We start from the raw sequence: 15,386 nt of genomic DNA on the forward strand, positions 1-15,386 counted from the left end.
TTTGTAAGACTACCACTTATGATTCATCTTTGCCTGTAAAATGTGTTGCATGAGTAAATTACAACATCACATTGGGTACAGTGCTAACTACTGTAAGGCAGATTAAAATATTCTGGCCTTATTTTCTGTAATTCTCAGTCTCTTTTAGTTAACAATGGAAAAACTATGAGCTTTCAATAGAAAGGATTCTGCTCTCTTAAGAGCATTATTTTAGATTACAAACTCTAAGGCTTTCTTATTTAAGATTAAATGATCAGAGACTTCAGCATCTCTGACCTTGGTTCATTGTTTTTCCAAAAAGACAGGTAATTCTAGTCAAGGAACTTTTAAGCTTTGCTGTTGGAACTCATTTTGAAGCAAGGAAGTACAATATCTCTTTTAGAATACTGACCACAGCAGAGGCATTGCTCCTGTCTCTGACTTATGGTTAGGTAACTGCCTGAAGATAGGCAATTAATAATCTTAAACAGAAATTACTGCCCTCTAGGAGAAATTAGAAGCTCCTGATTTCAAACTGTAGGAGGTTCTCACCAAAATGGTTCACAAGTCGTGCTAGGAATTCATTAACTCCTCACAAATTCAGGAGCTGTCAGAGAATAATGAAAAGTGAAGTAAGGTAATACTGAAAGGAGCTTTGCCTTGCTTTACTTTTCACTATAACTGAGAGACCCTGGGCAGCTACATAACCTTTCTGAGTCATATGTCTCATACATAAAAATAGAAATAATGTCTGCCCAATAAGGTCATTGTGATATGCTATTAAAGGAAATAATATATGTAAATCACCTAGTTTGCACTAAGCTGCCGTATTTAGAATTTAGTAAATGATTCCCTTCCCTTCTCCACGTGGGGATACTGAGAACATAGCCCTGAGATAAGCACCCATAAATTACAGATCAAAGCTAGAATTCCTTGGCTCAGCTCCATTTGTTGATCCACATGAGCAATCTCTAGATCCCTGTGCATTTTGTTGTAGTCAGATTTACTTGTCACCCACGTAGGTCATCTAAACAGCAATTTTCACTGGTTTTCAGCTTATTTCTGGTTGAGCTTTACAAAATTGAAACAGAGAATTCAGGACTTATTCAAATATTTCAAGTGAAAGCATATGTTTTTATTACTGCCTCCAATTTCGACCTCCAGTCTAGTAAGGTCTTCACCTAGGATGATCCCATTTACTTGTGAATACCTCCTGGTATATTGGTCTGTGCTGGCATTTGCTATAGATTTTTTCATGAATGTGACTGCTTGAACTCATTCATAATTTTCTTCAGGTAGTCTCATCTCTTCAGACTCTTTAGTCCATAAACCTCATTACACCTCTAAAATATGCACATCTCATTATATCCTTTTATTTATATCATTTCCTTTATACTGCATTTCTCAAATATAAACATTGCATTAAATCCCTCTCTATATATTCATAGGGGGTGTATGTGTGTGTGTATGTAATCACAACTTCTAGGCAATTATGCTACAGTTAATATCCAAAGATTATGATTATATTACCAACCTGTTTTCTGTAATGTGCTGTTAGTTGCTTTTTCCCCCAATATTGTCATGACCGCATTTGTGCTGTTATCACAGTACTCACCAAGCCCCCGTGTGTGGGGGCATCATTTTTATAGTTATATAATTAAATAGAGTTTACTAACTCACATAGGAATCAGACCTGTAATGGCCTAATTATCCCATGTTGCAACCAAGTAGACTAATCTTCCTATTTCATATATCCTTCTATGCATACCATTGTATATTTTCATAGATGTATTCTCTTTAAAAATAAAGCCTATTATAAATGTATCTCACTTGAAGCAGCAGTTTTGATATAAAATCTATATTTAATAAAAAAGTAAGGAGGAAGTAATTTTTCAATATAATTTCTTTGTCAGTTTACACAACTTTTATTCAGTATATCTGAGGTTAAAACAGTACAATTTTTAAATACTATTCTTAGTGATGCTTAGTTTTTTATTCTTCTGGAGTACTTTTTTACATTTTAAATATACTTCTTATTTGGTATAGCTTATTTAGCAATCTTTATTCAATATCTATTTTGAGATACCATCATCTATATTAACAGAATGAGGTTACGATTCAGAATGTAACCAATGGAAAAAATGTTTCAGTTAAAATGGAACGAAAATAGAAAATTTCTACAGAGGAATAACATCAGAAAACCTGATCCTGTAACAATCAAAATTTCAAAGAAGGATCTCAGATTTTTAGAAATTCCTCTTTATTCTTAATCATAGTGGTAGAATTATGAAAATTTATGTAATACACAAGATTTTCCAAACTAGAAGGAAGAAAATTAGTACAAATGAAAAGAGACAAATTTCAGTGGCAGTAAAGGATTTGCCAGTAGCACCAGCGAAAGAATTTTTGGAATAGCTTTTTTTTAAGTTTGAATTGATTGACTTTCCTATTGGAGCATCCAGTGCTACAGTAGTTACCTTTTTAACCATTTCTTAAGTAAAATCTTTGCAACTCCTGGCAGGCTGTTAGCTCACCCCATAGCGTGGGCTTTGTGCCAGGGAAATTGAAATCTTCCTTTCATTTAACTGTGGGACATAAGCATATGAAGAAAATCAGAGACATAATATTCTATCATAATCAGCAATAATCTTTGTAATGTGTTTGTGTATAAAATGGAATAGATTTGCAATAATTTTTAAAACTTTAACTCCATTTTTCAAAAGCCGAATTTATCTAAATAAATAAAAATTGTATTCCTTAAACTGATTTTCTGCAGATCCCAATGTCTTGGTTAACTGCTAAAAATAAAATCTCAACTATTAACATCTTGTCTTATCATTTATAAATAACCTTGAATGATTCAGTGATATTATTGCAACCTTGAAACTATGATACTTTACTAATTTCCTTCCTTTGATTTAAGCAATTTGAAAGTAAGTTACCAGTATTACTTCAAAGTCAATATTATGATTAGTACATTTAATGTTTATTCCTTCTTGCATCTCACCTAGGAGCTTTATTTCCTCATTTATCTTTTTTTTTTTTTTTTATAAAGTACTCGTTACATATTACCTTTTCTTTTTAAAGTCAGTGTAATATTTTAGTATAGTACAGTTAATGTTGAAAAGGTTAACAGTTATTTTTAGGATACTAGGGTATGTGGTTTACGCTAAGCAAAATAAGCCAGTCATAGAAAGACAAGTACCATATGATTTCACTCATATGTAGAATCTTGCGAATAAACAGAACTAACGAGCAAACAGAGACAGACTCATAGAGAGCAGGCTGACAGCTGGGGGGCAAGGGGGGTGGTGTAGGGATCGAGCAAAAAGGAAGAATTCATGGATACCAACAACACTGTAGTGATTGGTGGGGAGTGAAAATAGAAGGGGGTGTGGAGGGTAAATGGTAATAAAAAATACAATAAAAAAACACAAAATAAATAAAATAATGAAAATTATAGTACAAAAAGTATTTTTTCCTGTGGAACATATTGTAGTTTATGGAACAGTGATTGAGAAATTACCAATAAAGAAGAATTTAAATTGTTCAAACTACAGGAAGAGCATTTTGTTTGTTTCTACCAAATCCTGACCAATAAATCCACCCCTTAAACCTGTGTGCTACCCATGTATCAGTGATACCCTTATTTATATCACCTTGCTGTGGCAAAGTTTCCATAATTAAGTACCACAAGGAATGACCACTTACTGTCATTTGAAACATTTTCTGTGACCTCAAAAACATTTTAGGTATTTTTTTAAAAATATTCTCCCCCCCCAAAAAATGTATCTTTCATTTTAATTAAGTTAAATTCTTTTACATTTATTACTTTTAAAACTTAATATTTTATATATAGAAATGAATATATAACACAGATGTAAGTTACAGTACGCGAGAATAAAATTTACATCATGAAACCACACTGCCTAAGAACTAATTCATTACCAATTCCATTGCATCTTTTTGTATTGCTAAATCATGACTTAATCATTTCATTTCTGATAATCATAATATTTGTATTTACCCAGATTCTATAACCTTGCACAACACAAAGCTTATTTTTATTTAATGATGTAAGAACTGTAATGCTTGCCCTTACTCATTAAATTGGCAGGTAATGCACATCCATAGATGGAAACATGCAAATGCACAACACAATACCACTTTAAACAAACTATATGTTTTAAAAGCACAGGGATTTTTTTCCAAATATTTTATTGTATTTTTTTTTCCATTACCATTTAATCCCCTTGTACCCTCCTACCACCTGCAACCATAGGTATTTTATTGTACTATTCCATAAACATGGCTTCTGCAGTAATTAGAGATTAATTAATGTACTTTTTTTCACAAAAATCTATTCACCACCTAAATCATTCAGTCTTTCTCGGTTTACACAAATATGAAGTCTCTGATATGTAAGTGAGATTTATAATGTACCAATGCTGTGTGTAGTCTTTCAAATTCACCGTCAAAATGTAGGGAATAAATTATATTGATACAGGCTTGAGGTCACTACCATATTCAATGTTTAGTGTCAGTTTAATAATCATGAAGCTTTCTGTAAGTATGCTATTTCCTGATAAAACTTTTTAAATTAATGTTGTAATGACCTAAGTCTGTACATGCTTCACCCTCCTCTTAATCCTTGGACTTAGCTAATATTGCTCCTACTACTGGTTATTTGGCAGGGGTAAGTACATGTATCAAGTCTGCCTTTTCAACTACTTTTGTGAGCACAGTGGATACCTATTAAGTCAGAAAAGATCTTTTAGCAGCCTCTCATACAGACTGGATGTGATGGTGGTTTTTAAGTGTTGTAGTAACATAAGTAAACTTTTGGGGATTTTATAACCAATAGAAAACTGGCTTATATCAATGTTTTATATTAAGAAGTCTTGAATAGTTATCTTTCTTTTCAACCTTCTGTTATCTACCACACTCCTCTGCATTCCTGAATTATATAACCGACAGTATCTTAGTTAGCCAAAGTGAGGACAAGGAATCAATTTCCTGGACCACTGAACTCAGTTTTCCCTTGACTTCCTCCAAAGCCTTTTTAGAACTACACAGGGAACTTTACAACTGTCTAATCATTTTGATAAGTGACTTTGAGAAATTAACATGCTTTTCCCCCTTACATCCAAAAGTCACTCGGTTCTCCTTAATTTAGACAGCAAAAACAGGCTATTATTATCTAAGCCAGAATAAATGCCCAACCAAACAAATTAAGTGTGTACTTTTACCATTTAGGAAATACATTTGGGTTTAATGTTCACAAATCATACTCAACTTTATAAACAGTTCTCTGTCTTGATTTTCCTTGTATGTGTGTCCATTGTCAGCCATTTGAATTTGTAAAGACTGAAGATATTTTTAGGCCAGTCCTCTCAGTGTAAAGTCTAGCACTCTAGAGAGTAGGAAATTCATTAATGACTTGTATATGAGTTTCCTGCTGACAACACAAAAAGACTACCACCTTGTGACCAAGCATTCTGACACTGTCTTCTTGAAGCACAAGTGATCATACCACATAAAAGAGTGTAAATCATCAGCCAGTCTGTTCCATTCCTTCCTTCTTATCAACCTCTTCAGAGCACTTAATTGTATGTATGGCCCAGGGTTGTCAGTGATACGTAGCCCTGCTTTTAAGATTTCTGACCTCTGCAAAATCGAGAAATATACATATTATCATCTTCATCTTCATCAGATTGAACATATTCTTTATTGTACAGAAATAGAGAATACAGTGTGAGGGGAAGAGTAGAACACAGTGGACATGATCTCCTCAGTCTCTGGAAGTGGGACCACAGCTTCTTGGCACAGAACCTAACATTCTACAACTGAAAGGCTCACTTCTAACTGTGAAGAGCTGCGAACTCCCACCACCAACTATTCCTAAGAAAGCATATTAGTTATATTCATTATGTATTGGGGAAACCATCTTTTGCTTATAATAAATAGTGTTCTCATTGGAGTGGAACACCTAAGAAAAGGAATTTTGCTCATGTTTTCCTGAAATTATATATTTTAGTAAAACTTTTGGCTCTTACAGCTTCAGCTGCTCACTGTTGTTTCTCTACTAAATGTGAAACCTAAAACAGTCATAGTACCTAGTTGAGAAGTTATTGCTCCCTGGGTCCATTCAAATTTGAAGAAGGCTGAAGCTCACTTTCTCAAATCACTTGCCCAAAGTTTATTCAGCACTAATACTTGGGCTCCACCTATGGGCAAACAAAAGGGATGCTTTAACTTCTATACAAGAGAGACTGTCCCAAGTGCTTAAGTAACTTTCAGCATCTGCAGCAGCTAGGAGTCTTTACCATTTTTTAATCAATTATATAGTTTTCTAAAAGTCTTGTCCCTTGTCTTAGGCTTTTAGACCAAAACTTGAGGTAATACATGTTTCTCTCTTTGAAGAGATTTAAACTCTGCTGCTAAGTTAGTTTGATACCAACTCCAAAAGCAGAACTAATCCAGTAGAGATGTAATTTTTCTTATAGCAACCCTATATTTGGCACAAGTCTTATTAATTTTTTTTAAACTGGCCAATTATATACATATGTTAATAGACATATTAATAACCTAAGTATGAAGCAGTTTTTTCTTTCCAGATGAAATGTTTTATTTTTTGTTCCATGATATTTTAAAAGGATCTGTAAAGACTGGATTGTATATGTGTGCTATAAATATGGGTTTTCTCGACTCGTCTAAATATAGTTATATGTTGAAATGAGAGGAATATTCTTTTAAAAAGAAAACTCGTTCTTGCTCTTTAAAAAATCATCACTTTATAGAAATATAATTCATATATTATACAATTTTTCCACTCAAAGTATACAATTCAATGTTTTAGTGTATTCACAGATATGTACAACCATCACCATAGTCAATTTTAGAACATTTTTATCAACTCAAAAAGAACTCCCATCCCTTTTCGGGATCATCCTCCACCTGTCTCCTCACACCCCAATTTATCTCTGAGTAACCAATGGTATATTTCTATCTTTAATTTATTCTGGACATCTCATATAATAGGATCATATGTGATCTTTTGTGACTGGATTTTTCTACTTAGCCTTTTTCTTGTAGTCACTAATTGTCTTAGGCTAACAAAGCCAAAACCAAGGTTGATTTATGTTGTATCGTTTCATTTTTATGTAGTAAAAATCACATAATATAAAATTTATTATTTTAACCATTATTAATTGTACAGTTCAGGGGCATTAAGTACCTTCACATTGTTCTACCGCCCCCCTCAATCTCCAAAACTTTTTCATCTCCCCAAACTGAAACTCTGTACTCATTAAATGATAACTTCCTATTCTCCCCTTTCCCCAGCCACTGGCAATCACCATTCTACTTTCTGACTAATTGGTTTTTAATATTCTAATTACTGCATGTAAGTGAATGATTATAATATGTGTCCTTTTGCAAGTAGCTTATTTGACATAACATCGTGTCAACAAGTTTCATTCATTTTATAGCATATGTCATAATTTCCTTCATTTTTAAGATTGAATAATATGAAGTCTGTCCAGAAACAGTCCAGCCATTGTTAATATAACAAGAATGGTTTGTGTGACATGAATGTAACCTAACATCTAAGGCAAGTGGACTGAAATGCACATGCATGAACAATGAGACTTCATTGTACTAGTCAGTGGAGGCAGTAGATGCCATTTAGTGTACTGTGTGGCCATCATATTCAAAATGACTGAGGAAGTAGAGCAACGAATCTGAATCAAATTTTGTGTTAAGCTTGAACATTCCTCTGCAAAAACTATTCCAATGACTCAGAAGGCCGCAGCTACGGGCAACTGGTGACTGGCAGCTTCATCATGACAACACACCCCTTGCACATCATGTCTCATGCAGAGTTTTTGGTGAAACTTCAAATCACCCACGTGACTCAGCTCCCCAACAGCCCAGATTTGGCACCCTGTGACTTCTGGCTTTTCCCAAAACTAAAATCACCTTTGAAAGGGAAGAGATTTCAGACTGTTGATGAGATTCAGGAAAATATGGCAGGGCAGCTGATGGTGACTGGGAGAACTGTGTGAGGTCCCAAAGTGCCTACTTTGAAGGGGACTGAGGCATCATTTTGCTATGTACAGTGTTTTTTGTATCTTGTATCTTCTTTAATAAATGTCTCTATTTTTATTTCTTTTTTAAGATCTTTCATTGATTATGCTTTTAGAGTTTTCCCAATTTTTCCCCCTTTACCCTCCTCCCTCCAGTACCCTCATTCCTTCCAGCAGTCCCCCCTTAGTTCATGTCCATGGGTCATGCATATAAGTTCTTTGGCTACTCCATTTCCTATACTGCTCTTAACCCCCCCACACCTATTTTGTATCTACCAATTTGTACTTCTTAATCCCTGCACATTTTCTCCCTTTCTCCCTCTTCCCCCTCCCAGCTGATAACCCTCCAAATGATCTCCATATTTATGATTCTGTTCCTATTCTGCTTGTTTGCTTAATTTGTTTTTTAGATTCAGTTGTTGATAGTTGTGAGTTTGTTGACATTTTAATGTTCATAGTTTTGATCTTCTTCTTTTTCTTAAGTCCCTCTAACATTCATATAAGGGCTCGGTGATGATGAACTCCTAAGCACTTTATTTGTCCTTCCATTCTAAAGTATAGCTTCACTGGATCGAGTAATCTTGGTTGTGGGTCCTTGCTTTTCATCTCTGAATACTTCTTGCCAGTCCCTTCTTGCCTGCAAAGTTTCTTTTGAGAAATCAGCTGACAATTTATGGAAACTCCTTTGTAGGTAACTCTGCTTTTCTCTTGCTGCTTTTAAGGTTCTCTCTTTATCTTTAACCTTTGGCATTTTAATTAGGATGTGTCTTGGTGTGGTCTTCTTTGGATCTAACTTGTTTGGGACTCTCTGTGCTTCCTGGACTTGTATGTCTATTTCCTTTGCCAAATTAGAGAAGTTTTCTTTCATTATTTTTTCAAATAAATTTTCGATTTCTTATTCTTCTTCTCCTTCTGGCACCCCTATAATTCAGATGTTCATGTGTTTGGAATGTCCCAGAGGCTCCTTAGTCTGTCCTTGTTTTTCTGAATTCTTCTTTCTTTCTGTTCTGATTGAATGCTTTTTTTCTTCCTTATGATCCAAATCATTGATCTGATTCTTGGCTTCATCTCCTCCTGTGTTGGTTCACTGTAGATTTTTCTTTATTTCATTTAGTGTAACCTTCATTTCTGCCTGGGTCTTTTTATGCTCTTGCCATATTCAGTGAGTTCTTTGAGCATCCTGATAACCAGTGTTTTGAACTCTGCATCTAATAGGTTGGTTATCTCTGTTTTGTTTAGTTCTTTTTCTGGAGTTTTGTTCTGTTCTTTCATTTGGGCCATATTTCTTTGTCTCCTCAATTTGGTAGCCTCCCTATGTTTGTTTCTGTGTATTAAGTAGAGCTGCTTTGACTCCCTGTCTTAGTAGTATGGCCTATTGTAGAAAAGCGCAGCACACCTGTAAGTTGTATGGGGCGCAGCCTTAGATAATCGCAAGGGCAGGGTAACCCGTGTCACCACATTGTGGCTCTGTGTGGGAGAGGGCTTAGAGAAGGGACGATGCCTGGCCTCTGGAGTTTTGCCTAGGAGGAAGCTACCTCCTGGCACTTTCCCTGCTGCCAGTCACCTCAGTCTTTTCCTGTATGCCATTGATGTCCTATCAGCTGTTGCCCTGGTGCCCAATCCAAACAGGGTTGGTCTGCTTAAGTCCTAAGTCCATTGCAGTCCCCTTAAGAGGAGTCTTCTGAGATTCCTACAGTTTATTCCACTGCCCCAACTCCCACTCATTTTCACAACCATAAGTTATGAGGACTTATATTCCTGGCACTGGAGCCCTGGGCTGCGTAGTCTGGTCTGGGCTGGGGTCCCTCACTCCCAAGGTATCCCTCCCAATTTTTATCCACCACATGTGGATGTGGGACCACCCATTCCACGTCTTCACACCTCTCTGCACCCTTTTGTGTCTCTGTGCCTCTCCACCTCTCTGCACCTCTCTGCGTGTCTCCCCATCTCTGCCCCTCCTACCCATCTGGATGAATGTGGCTTCTTTAAATCCTTGGTTATTGGACTTTCACACAGCTCAATTTTCTAATGAACCTGGGTGATATTTGTTTTGTAGTCTAGTTGTAATTTTTGCTATAGTTGTGTGAGGATACGAAGGATAATTACCTATGCCTCCATCTTGACTGGAATTCTCTGTTTTTCATATTACATGACTGAATACCTTTTAGGAAGACCTTGTATTTCTGTATATATAGACCACATTTTGTTTATCCATTTATTATTAATGGACACTTGGGTTGCTTCCACCTTTTGACTATTATGAATAATGCTACTATGGAGGCAGGAAAGTTAGAATATGAAACACTGACCTCAAGCTCTACCCCTCACCTTATCTGTCTTTGCTGGAAAATTGCAGTTGTGACTTTCACTGACCACCTAGTCCCCCACTTCTCCCTCCCCTATTTCCTGTAATTGAGAGGACAATAAAAAGAAAGAAATCACTATTTGGAGGGGAAGAACAAGGATGAGCAACGTCGGCAGTCACCCCACTAGTATCACCCTATCCCCCACTTCTTGCCCACATAATAAGAACCTTCCCCCCAGAACCCATTAAAGCAGCTCATTCTCCAAGGTCACCCGTTCTCGCTTCCCTAATGTATACCATCGCTTTAATAAATTTCCTATACTTTGCTAAATCTGTCTTGCTCTCAAATTCCTTCTTGGACTGTTACAAGAGCCTGGATAATATGGAGGTTCCCTTGGCCTCCCCAGGTGCAACTTGGCATCACTGTGAATGTGGGTACACAAATACCTGTTCACTTCTTTGCTGTCAGTCCTTTCGGATATATACCTAGACGTGGAATTGCTGAATCACATGGTAATTCTATGTTAATGTTTTGAAGAATCACCTTGTAAATTATTTTAATGTCAGAGAAATAAACAAAGGGCTGTAGGTAGAGGGAACATGAATTATATCTACTGGCCATTGTAATAAAGATTGAAGTTGTAACAGGAGCAACAGCTCTACCTAAGACACAGAGGCAAACAAACACAGGAGCCTGTCAAGATGAATAGACACAGAAGTGTGTCCCAAAATGGGGAATGGATCAAGGTTCCAGTGGGAGAACTAAGCAACGAGGAGATAGCCAGCCTAACAAACAAGGAGATAGCCAACCTAACAGGTGAAGAGTTCAAAACACTGGTGATAAAGGTACTCAGAGACTTGACAGATATCCTTAAGTATGGCAAACACATAAGAAAGAAGTAAAAGCTGTGCTAAATGAAACAAAGGAAAATCCACACAAAACCAGTGGTGAGGGAATGAAACCGGGGTTCAAGTCAATGATTTCGAATATAAGGAAGAAAAAAAATAGTCAACCAGTACAGAATGAGGAAACAAGAATTGAAAAAAATGAGGAGAGGCTTAGGAACCTCTGGGACAACTTTAAACGTGCAAACATCCAAACCATAGGGGTACCAAAGGAGAAGAACAAGAAATTGAAAAGTTATGTGAGAAAATAATGAAGGAAAACTCCCCAAATTTGGCAAAGAAATAGACATGCAAGTCCAGGAAGCACAGAGAGTCCCAAACAAGCTAGACCCAAAAAAGACCACACCAAGACATATCATAATTAAAATGCCAAAGGTTAAAGATAAAGAGAGAATCTTAAAAGCAGCAAGAGAAAAGCAGTTACCTACAAAGGGGTGCCTATAAGACTATCAGCTGATTTCTCAAAAGAAACTTTGCAGGCAAGAAGGGGCTGGCAAGAAGTATTCATGGTGATGAAAAGCAAGGACTTACAACCAAGATTACTCTATCCAGCAAAGCTATCATTTAGAATGGAAGGGCAGATGAAGTGCTTCTCTGACAAGTTAAAGCTTAAGGAATGCATCATCACCAAACTATTATTATATGAAATATCAAAGGGGCTTACTTAAGAAAAAGAAGATCAAAATTATGAACATTAAAATGACAACAAACTCACAACTATCAACAACTGAATCTAAAAAATAAAAACAAAATCCAACTAAGCAAACCCCAGAATAGGAACAGAATCATAGGTATGGGGATCATTTGGAGGGTTATCAGCTTGGGAGTGGGGAGGGGGAGAAATGGGAAAATGGTTCAGGGATTAAGAAGCATAATTGGTTGGTACAAAATATACTGGGGGAAGTTATGAATAATATAGGAAAGGATGAAGCCAAGGAACTTATATGCGTGACCCATGGACATGAACTAAATGGGGGTGAGATTGCTGGAGGGAAGGGGGGTACCGGGTGGAGGGGAGCAAAGGGGAAAAATTGCAATACTGTAACAACATAATCAATAAAATATGCTTAAAAAATAAAAAATAATAAAATAAAAAAATTTTTTAAAAGACTGAAGTCGTATGATCTAAACTTAATCCTACTTTAGCCACCTATGAAATAGATGACCTTGGGTAAGTGATTACCCTGTTTAAACTTCTCTTTATTTATCTGTAAAATGAAAATAATAATGCTTTATTAGGTTTTTGTAAGAATTAAATGGCATTATATATGTGATATTATTTAATAATTTTTAAAATGTTATATATACATTTACTAGATTAACTGGACCAGATTACAGAAAAACTTAGCCCTTGTGCTATCTTTGATAATTAACCACTATTACTATGCTATTCAAATTTCCAGCAAAGTCATTCTCTTAGGATCTGAGCTAGTGTACAGCTCACATTTTTATTTGCTACCCCAGGCCAGGTTAGCTCTCAATAAGGTAACTCCCAGTAGGTTTATTGTGTTCCTAAGCAAATGCCTTGGGGCTTACTACCAGGGACTATCTTATAGCTTTCGGTTCATTTTTGAGTTAGTGTTTTATATGTGAATGCAAACCAGACCCTCTACTCCCACCACTTCCCTGATCTTACAGAGTATGATCTATAGCTTCAGGATAGCTCCAAAACAGCTTCAACATCCTAGAAGTATATGAAGCTATAAATCTGCCAAAGGGTTCTTACTTCCAATTCAGATGTCGCTTCCCTAAAAGGAAAGAGTCCATATCACTGTTGCTATGGAGCAGAGTAGAAAATTTAAAATCTTTCTGTACTTAATTCTTGGTCCTGGATCTTGAAACCAGGGGTCCAAGGTGGCTATGAAGGACAAAGCCAAAAACAAAAACAAAAAAGAAGAAGACTCACGCATCTGGCTTGGAAACAATGGAATTTTCTCTCACATAAATCCAGTTCTTAATTACTTATAGTCTTTGCAGAGAATTTTGGATGGGATTTATTTTTTTTTCTTACCTCATCCTCTTCTTCCTTCTTGACCTCCTATTTACCATTCTTTTACTTCTTTAAAATATCAATAATTAAGATTCTGACTAGAGAATATAAGGAATTGGTCATGACTCCTAAAACTTTTATTCTTGTGGGTATTATTTCAAATTCCTGAGGTCTAGCCAGAAATTATTGTCATCCTGATTGTTTTGAATAGTCACTTCATACTGTAGGTTATTGCCCTTTTCTTACAGTCACTAATTTTTTAGGTTAATAAAGCCAAAATTAAGGCAAAATTTCAAATGGAGTGGTAAAGAAGCTTTTTCCTTTACTTATCTCTTCATAAGGAAAAATACTTTAGAAAAATGACATGATTATTGTAGAAAACTTGGAAAGTTTCAGAAAAGTGTATAGCAAAGGGAATAAAAATCATAAATAGTTCTAGTATACTGAAATGATGCTTTATTTTTCATGTATGCCCTCTCCATTTTTTCTGTTGATACTGCATGTGTCTTAACTACATGAGTAATTCTGCATGTTTTAAACTATATCATAAGAATTTTCCTGTGCCAGTGAATAGTCTTCATAAATATTACTTTAGCCTGTATAATATTTTATCTATCATAAGGACAGATCATTGTCTATTTAAATTTCTATATTATTGGTCTTTTGATTTCTTCCCATTTCTCACTAATGTAATCAACTCTGAGATAAACATGTGCATAAAGACTTAGTCATTTTATTGAGAGATTTCTAGAAGTGAATTACTGGATCAGTGGATATGAAAATGTTTAAGAATTGGCTTTTTAAAGTCATCTTTGGTTTGTCAAAGGATTAATGACATCAACTTTAACACATCTTTGATGCCTTTGTAGCTACTCATATTCAAATAATCTCTGCGAGCATTACTGTTAATTGACTGAATCTCATCTTTCATTTCGTACACTAGGGTGAATCTCTTCCTTCTCCTATTCTATGGAATAGAAATTAGGAGGTCTGACTTAGCATATATACAAACCTCATCAGAGAAGCACACATGTTTATCTTGTCTGTGGCTGCCCATTTAACCATTACTCTCAACATCCATATTTTGCTTCTTTTCTCTTCTTTCAGATGGAATGGGCCGAGTCCTTGCTCAAGATGTATATGCAAAAGATAACCTACCCCCCTTCCCAGCGTCAGTAAAAGATGGCTATGCTGTTCGAGGTAAATATTTTGGCTTTCTTATCATCATAACTCTCACTACTTTTTTTCAGATATTTGGCTCAGCCTAGGCACCCAACAACTATTAAATCTGTTTCCCCCTTGGCTGTCAAAATAATTTTATTCCCAGATAACAAAATTAATCTACACCTATATATTTTGTGACGCAATCTTGTTTAAAATTTATCAGCGAGATTACTATAGTTACTTAAAAATTCTTATTTACAAATATATGTAGAGATTGACTTAAAAAAAGAAAAACACTTTACTATAATTTATTTCAACCTCTACACATACCAGACAGATAGCACACAGTCTTGCTTGGCCTGGAAGTTTTTCACATGTTTTCCAGTTGAAAATATCTATATGGTAGAAGAAAGAAGAGCAGATTCCCAACATAGGGATAAAGTGGGTGGTCTTTTCTCTTGCTTTAAACTCAAACATCAATAAAGGCTATATAAAAAGCAAACATGAGGGAAACCTCTATCTAATTCTTTGAAAGATGCCATATTCCAAATCTCTAAAACCCCAGATGGTACCAGCAGCTCACCCCTTCGGAGTTGCCTCAGATTACAGAAGGCTTAAAAGCAAATGCTAAATAGCATTTGCCTGCCTAAAGTCCAATCTAAGAACCCAAAATGAAAATGCAACTGAATTTCTTAGGAACTATTGTTAATTATCAGCTCAAGCTTGATGTCGTTGAAGTAATGTCTAAAAACATTTCCCAATTTATCAAAGCTGTTAAGGAGGCCAACTCCTTTTAATGATCACTTATGAAATCTTTTACCTGGTTTTTTGTCACTATTTTCTTTTTACTCTATCTAGCTGTTGAAATAATTTTCTCTTTTTTGTAATGAAATACATTCATTAATTTCCATGTTCCATCGCCATCTCTTACTAGCATCGTTTCATGGTGAAGGCA

At 35.6% G+C, this 15,386-nt stretch overlaps 1 protein-coding gene across 8 annotated transcripts in view; it reads left to right on the top strand.

Annotated features, from left to right (window-relative positions):
- The window catches only part of GPHN (gephyrin), a 414,033-nt gene that overhangs the window by 322,479 nt on the left and 76,168 nt on the right, over positions 1–15,386 (top strand). For all 8 annotated transcript variants that reach the window (XM_090271004.1, XM_090271010.1, XM_090271006.1 and 5 more), the window contains one exon: positions 14,375–14,467. In XM_090271004.1, the coding sequence (XP_090127130.1) occupies positions 14,375–14,467 (93 nt within the window). The remainder of the gene's footprint in view (positions 1–14,374; positions 14,468–15,386) is intronic.

This window comes from Furipterus horrens, unplaced genomic scaffold (genome assembly GCF_987537825.1).
Source record: "Furipterus horrens unplaced genomic scaffold, mFurHor1.1.pri manual_scaffold_3, whole genome shotgun sequence".
Taxonomy (NCBI): Eukaryota; Metazoa; Chordata; class Mammalia; order Chiroptera; family Furipteridae; genus Furipterus; species Furipterus horrens.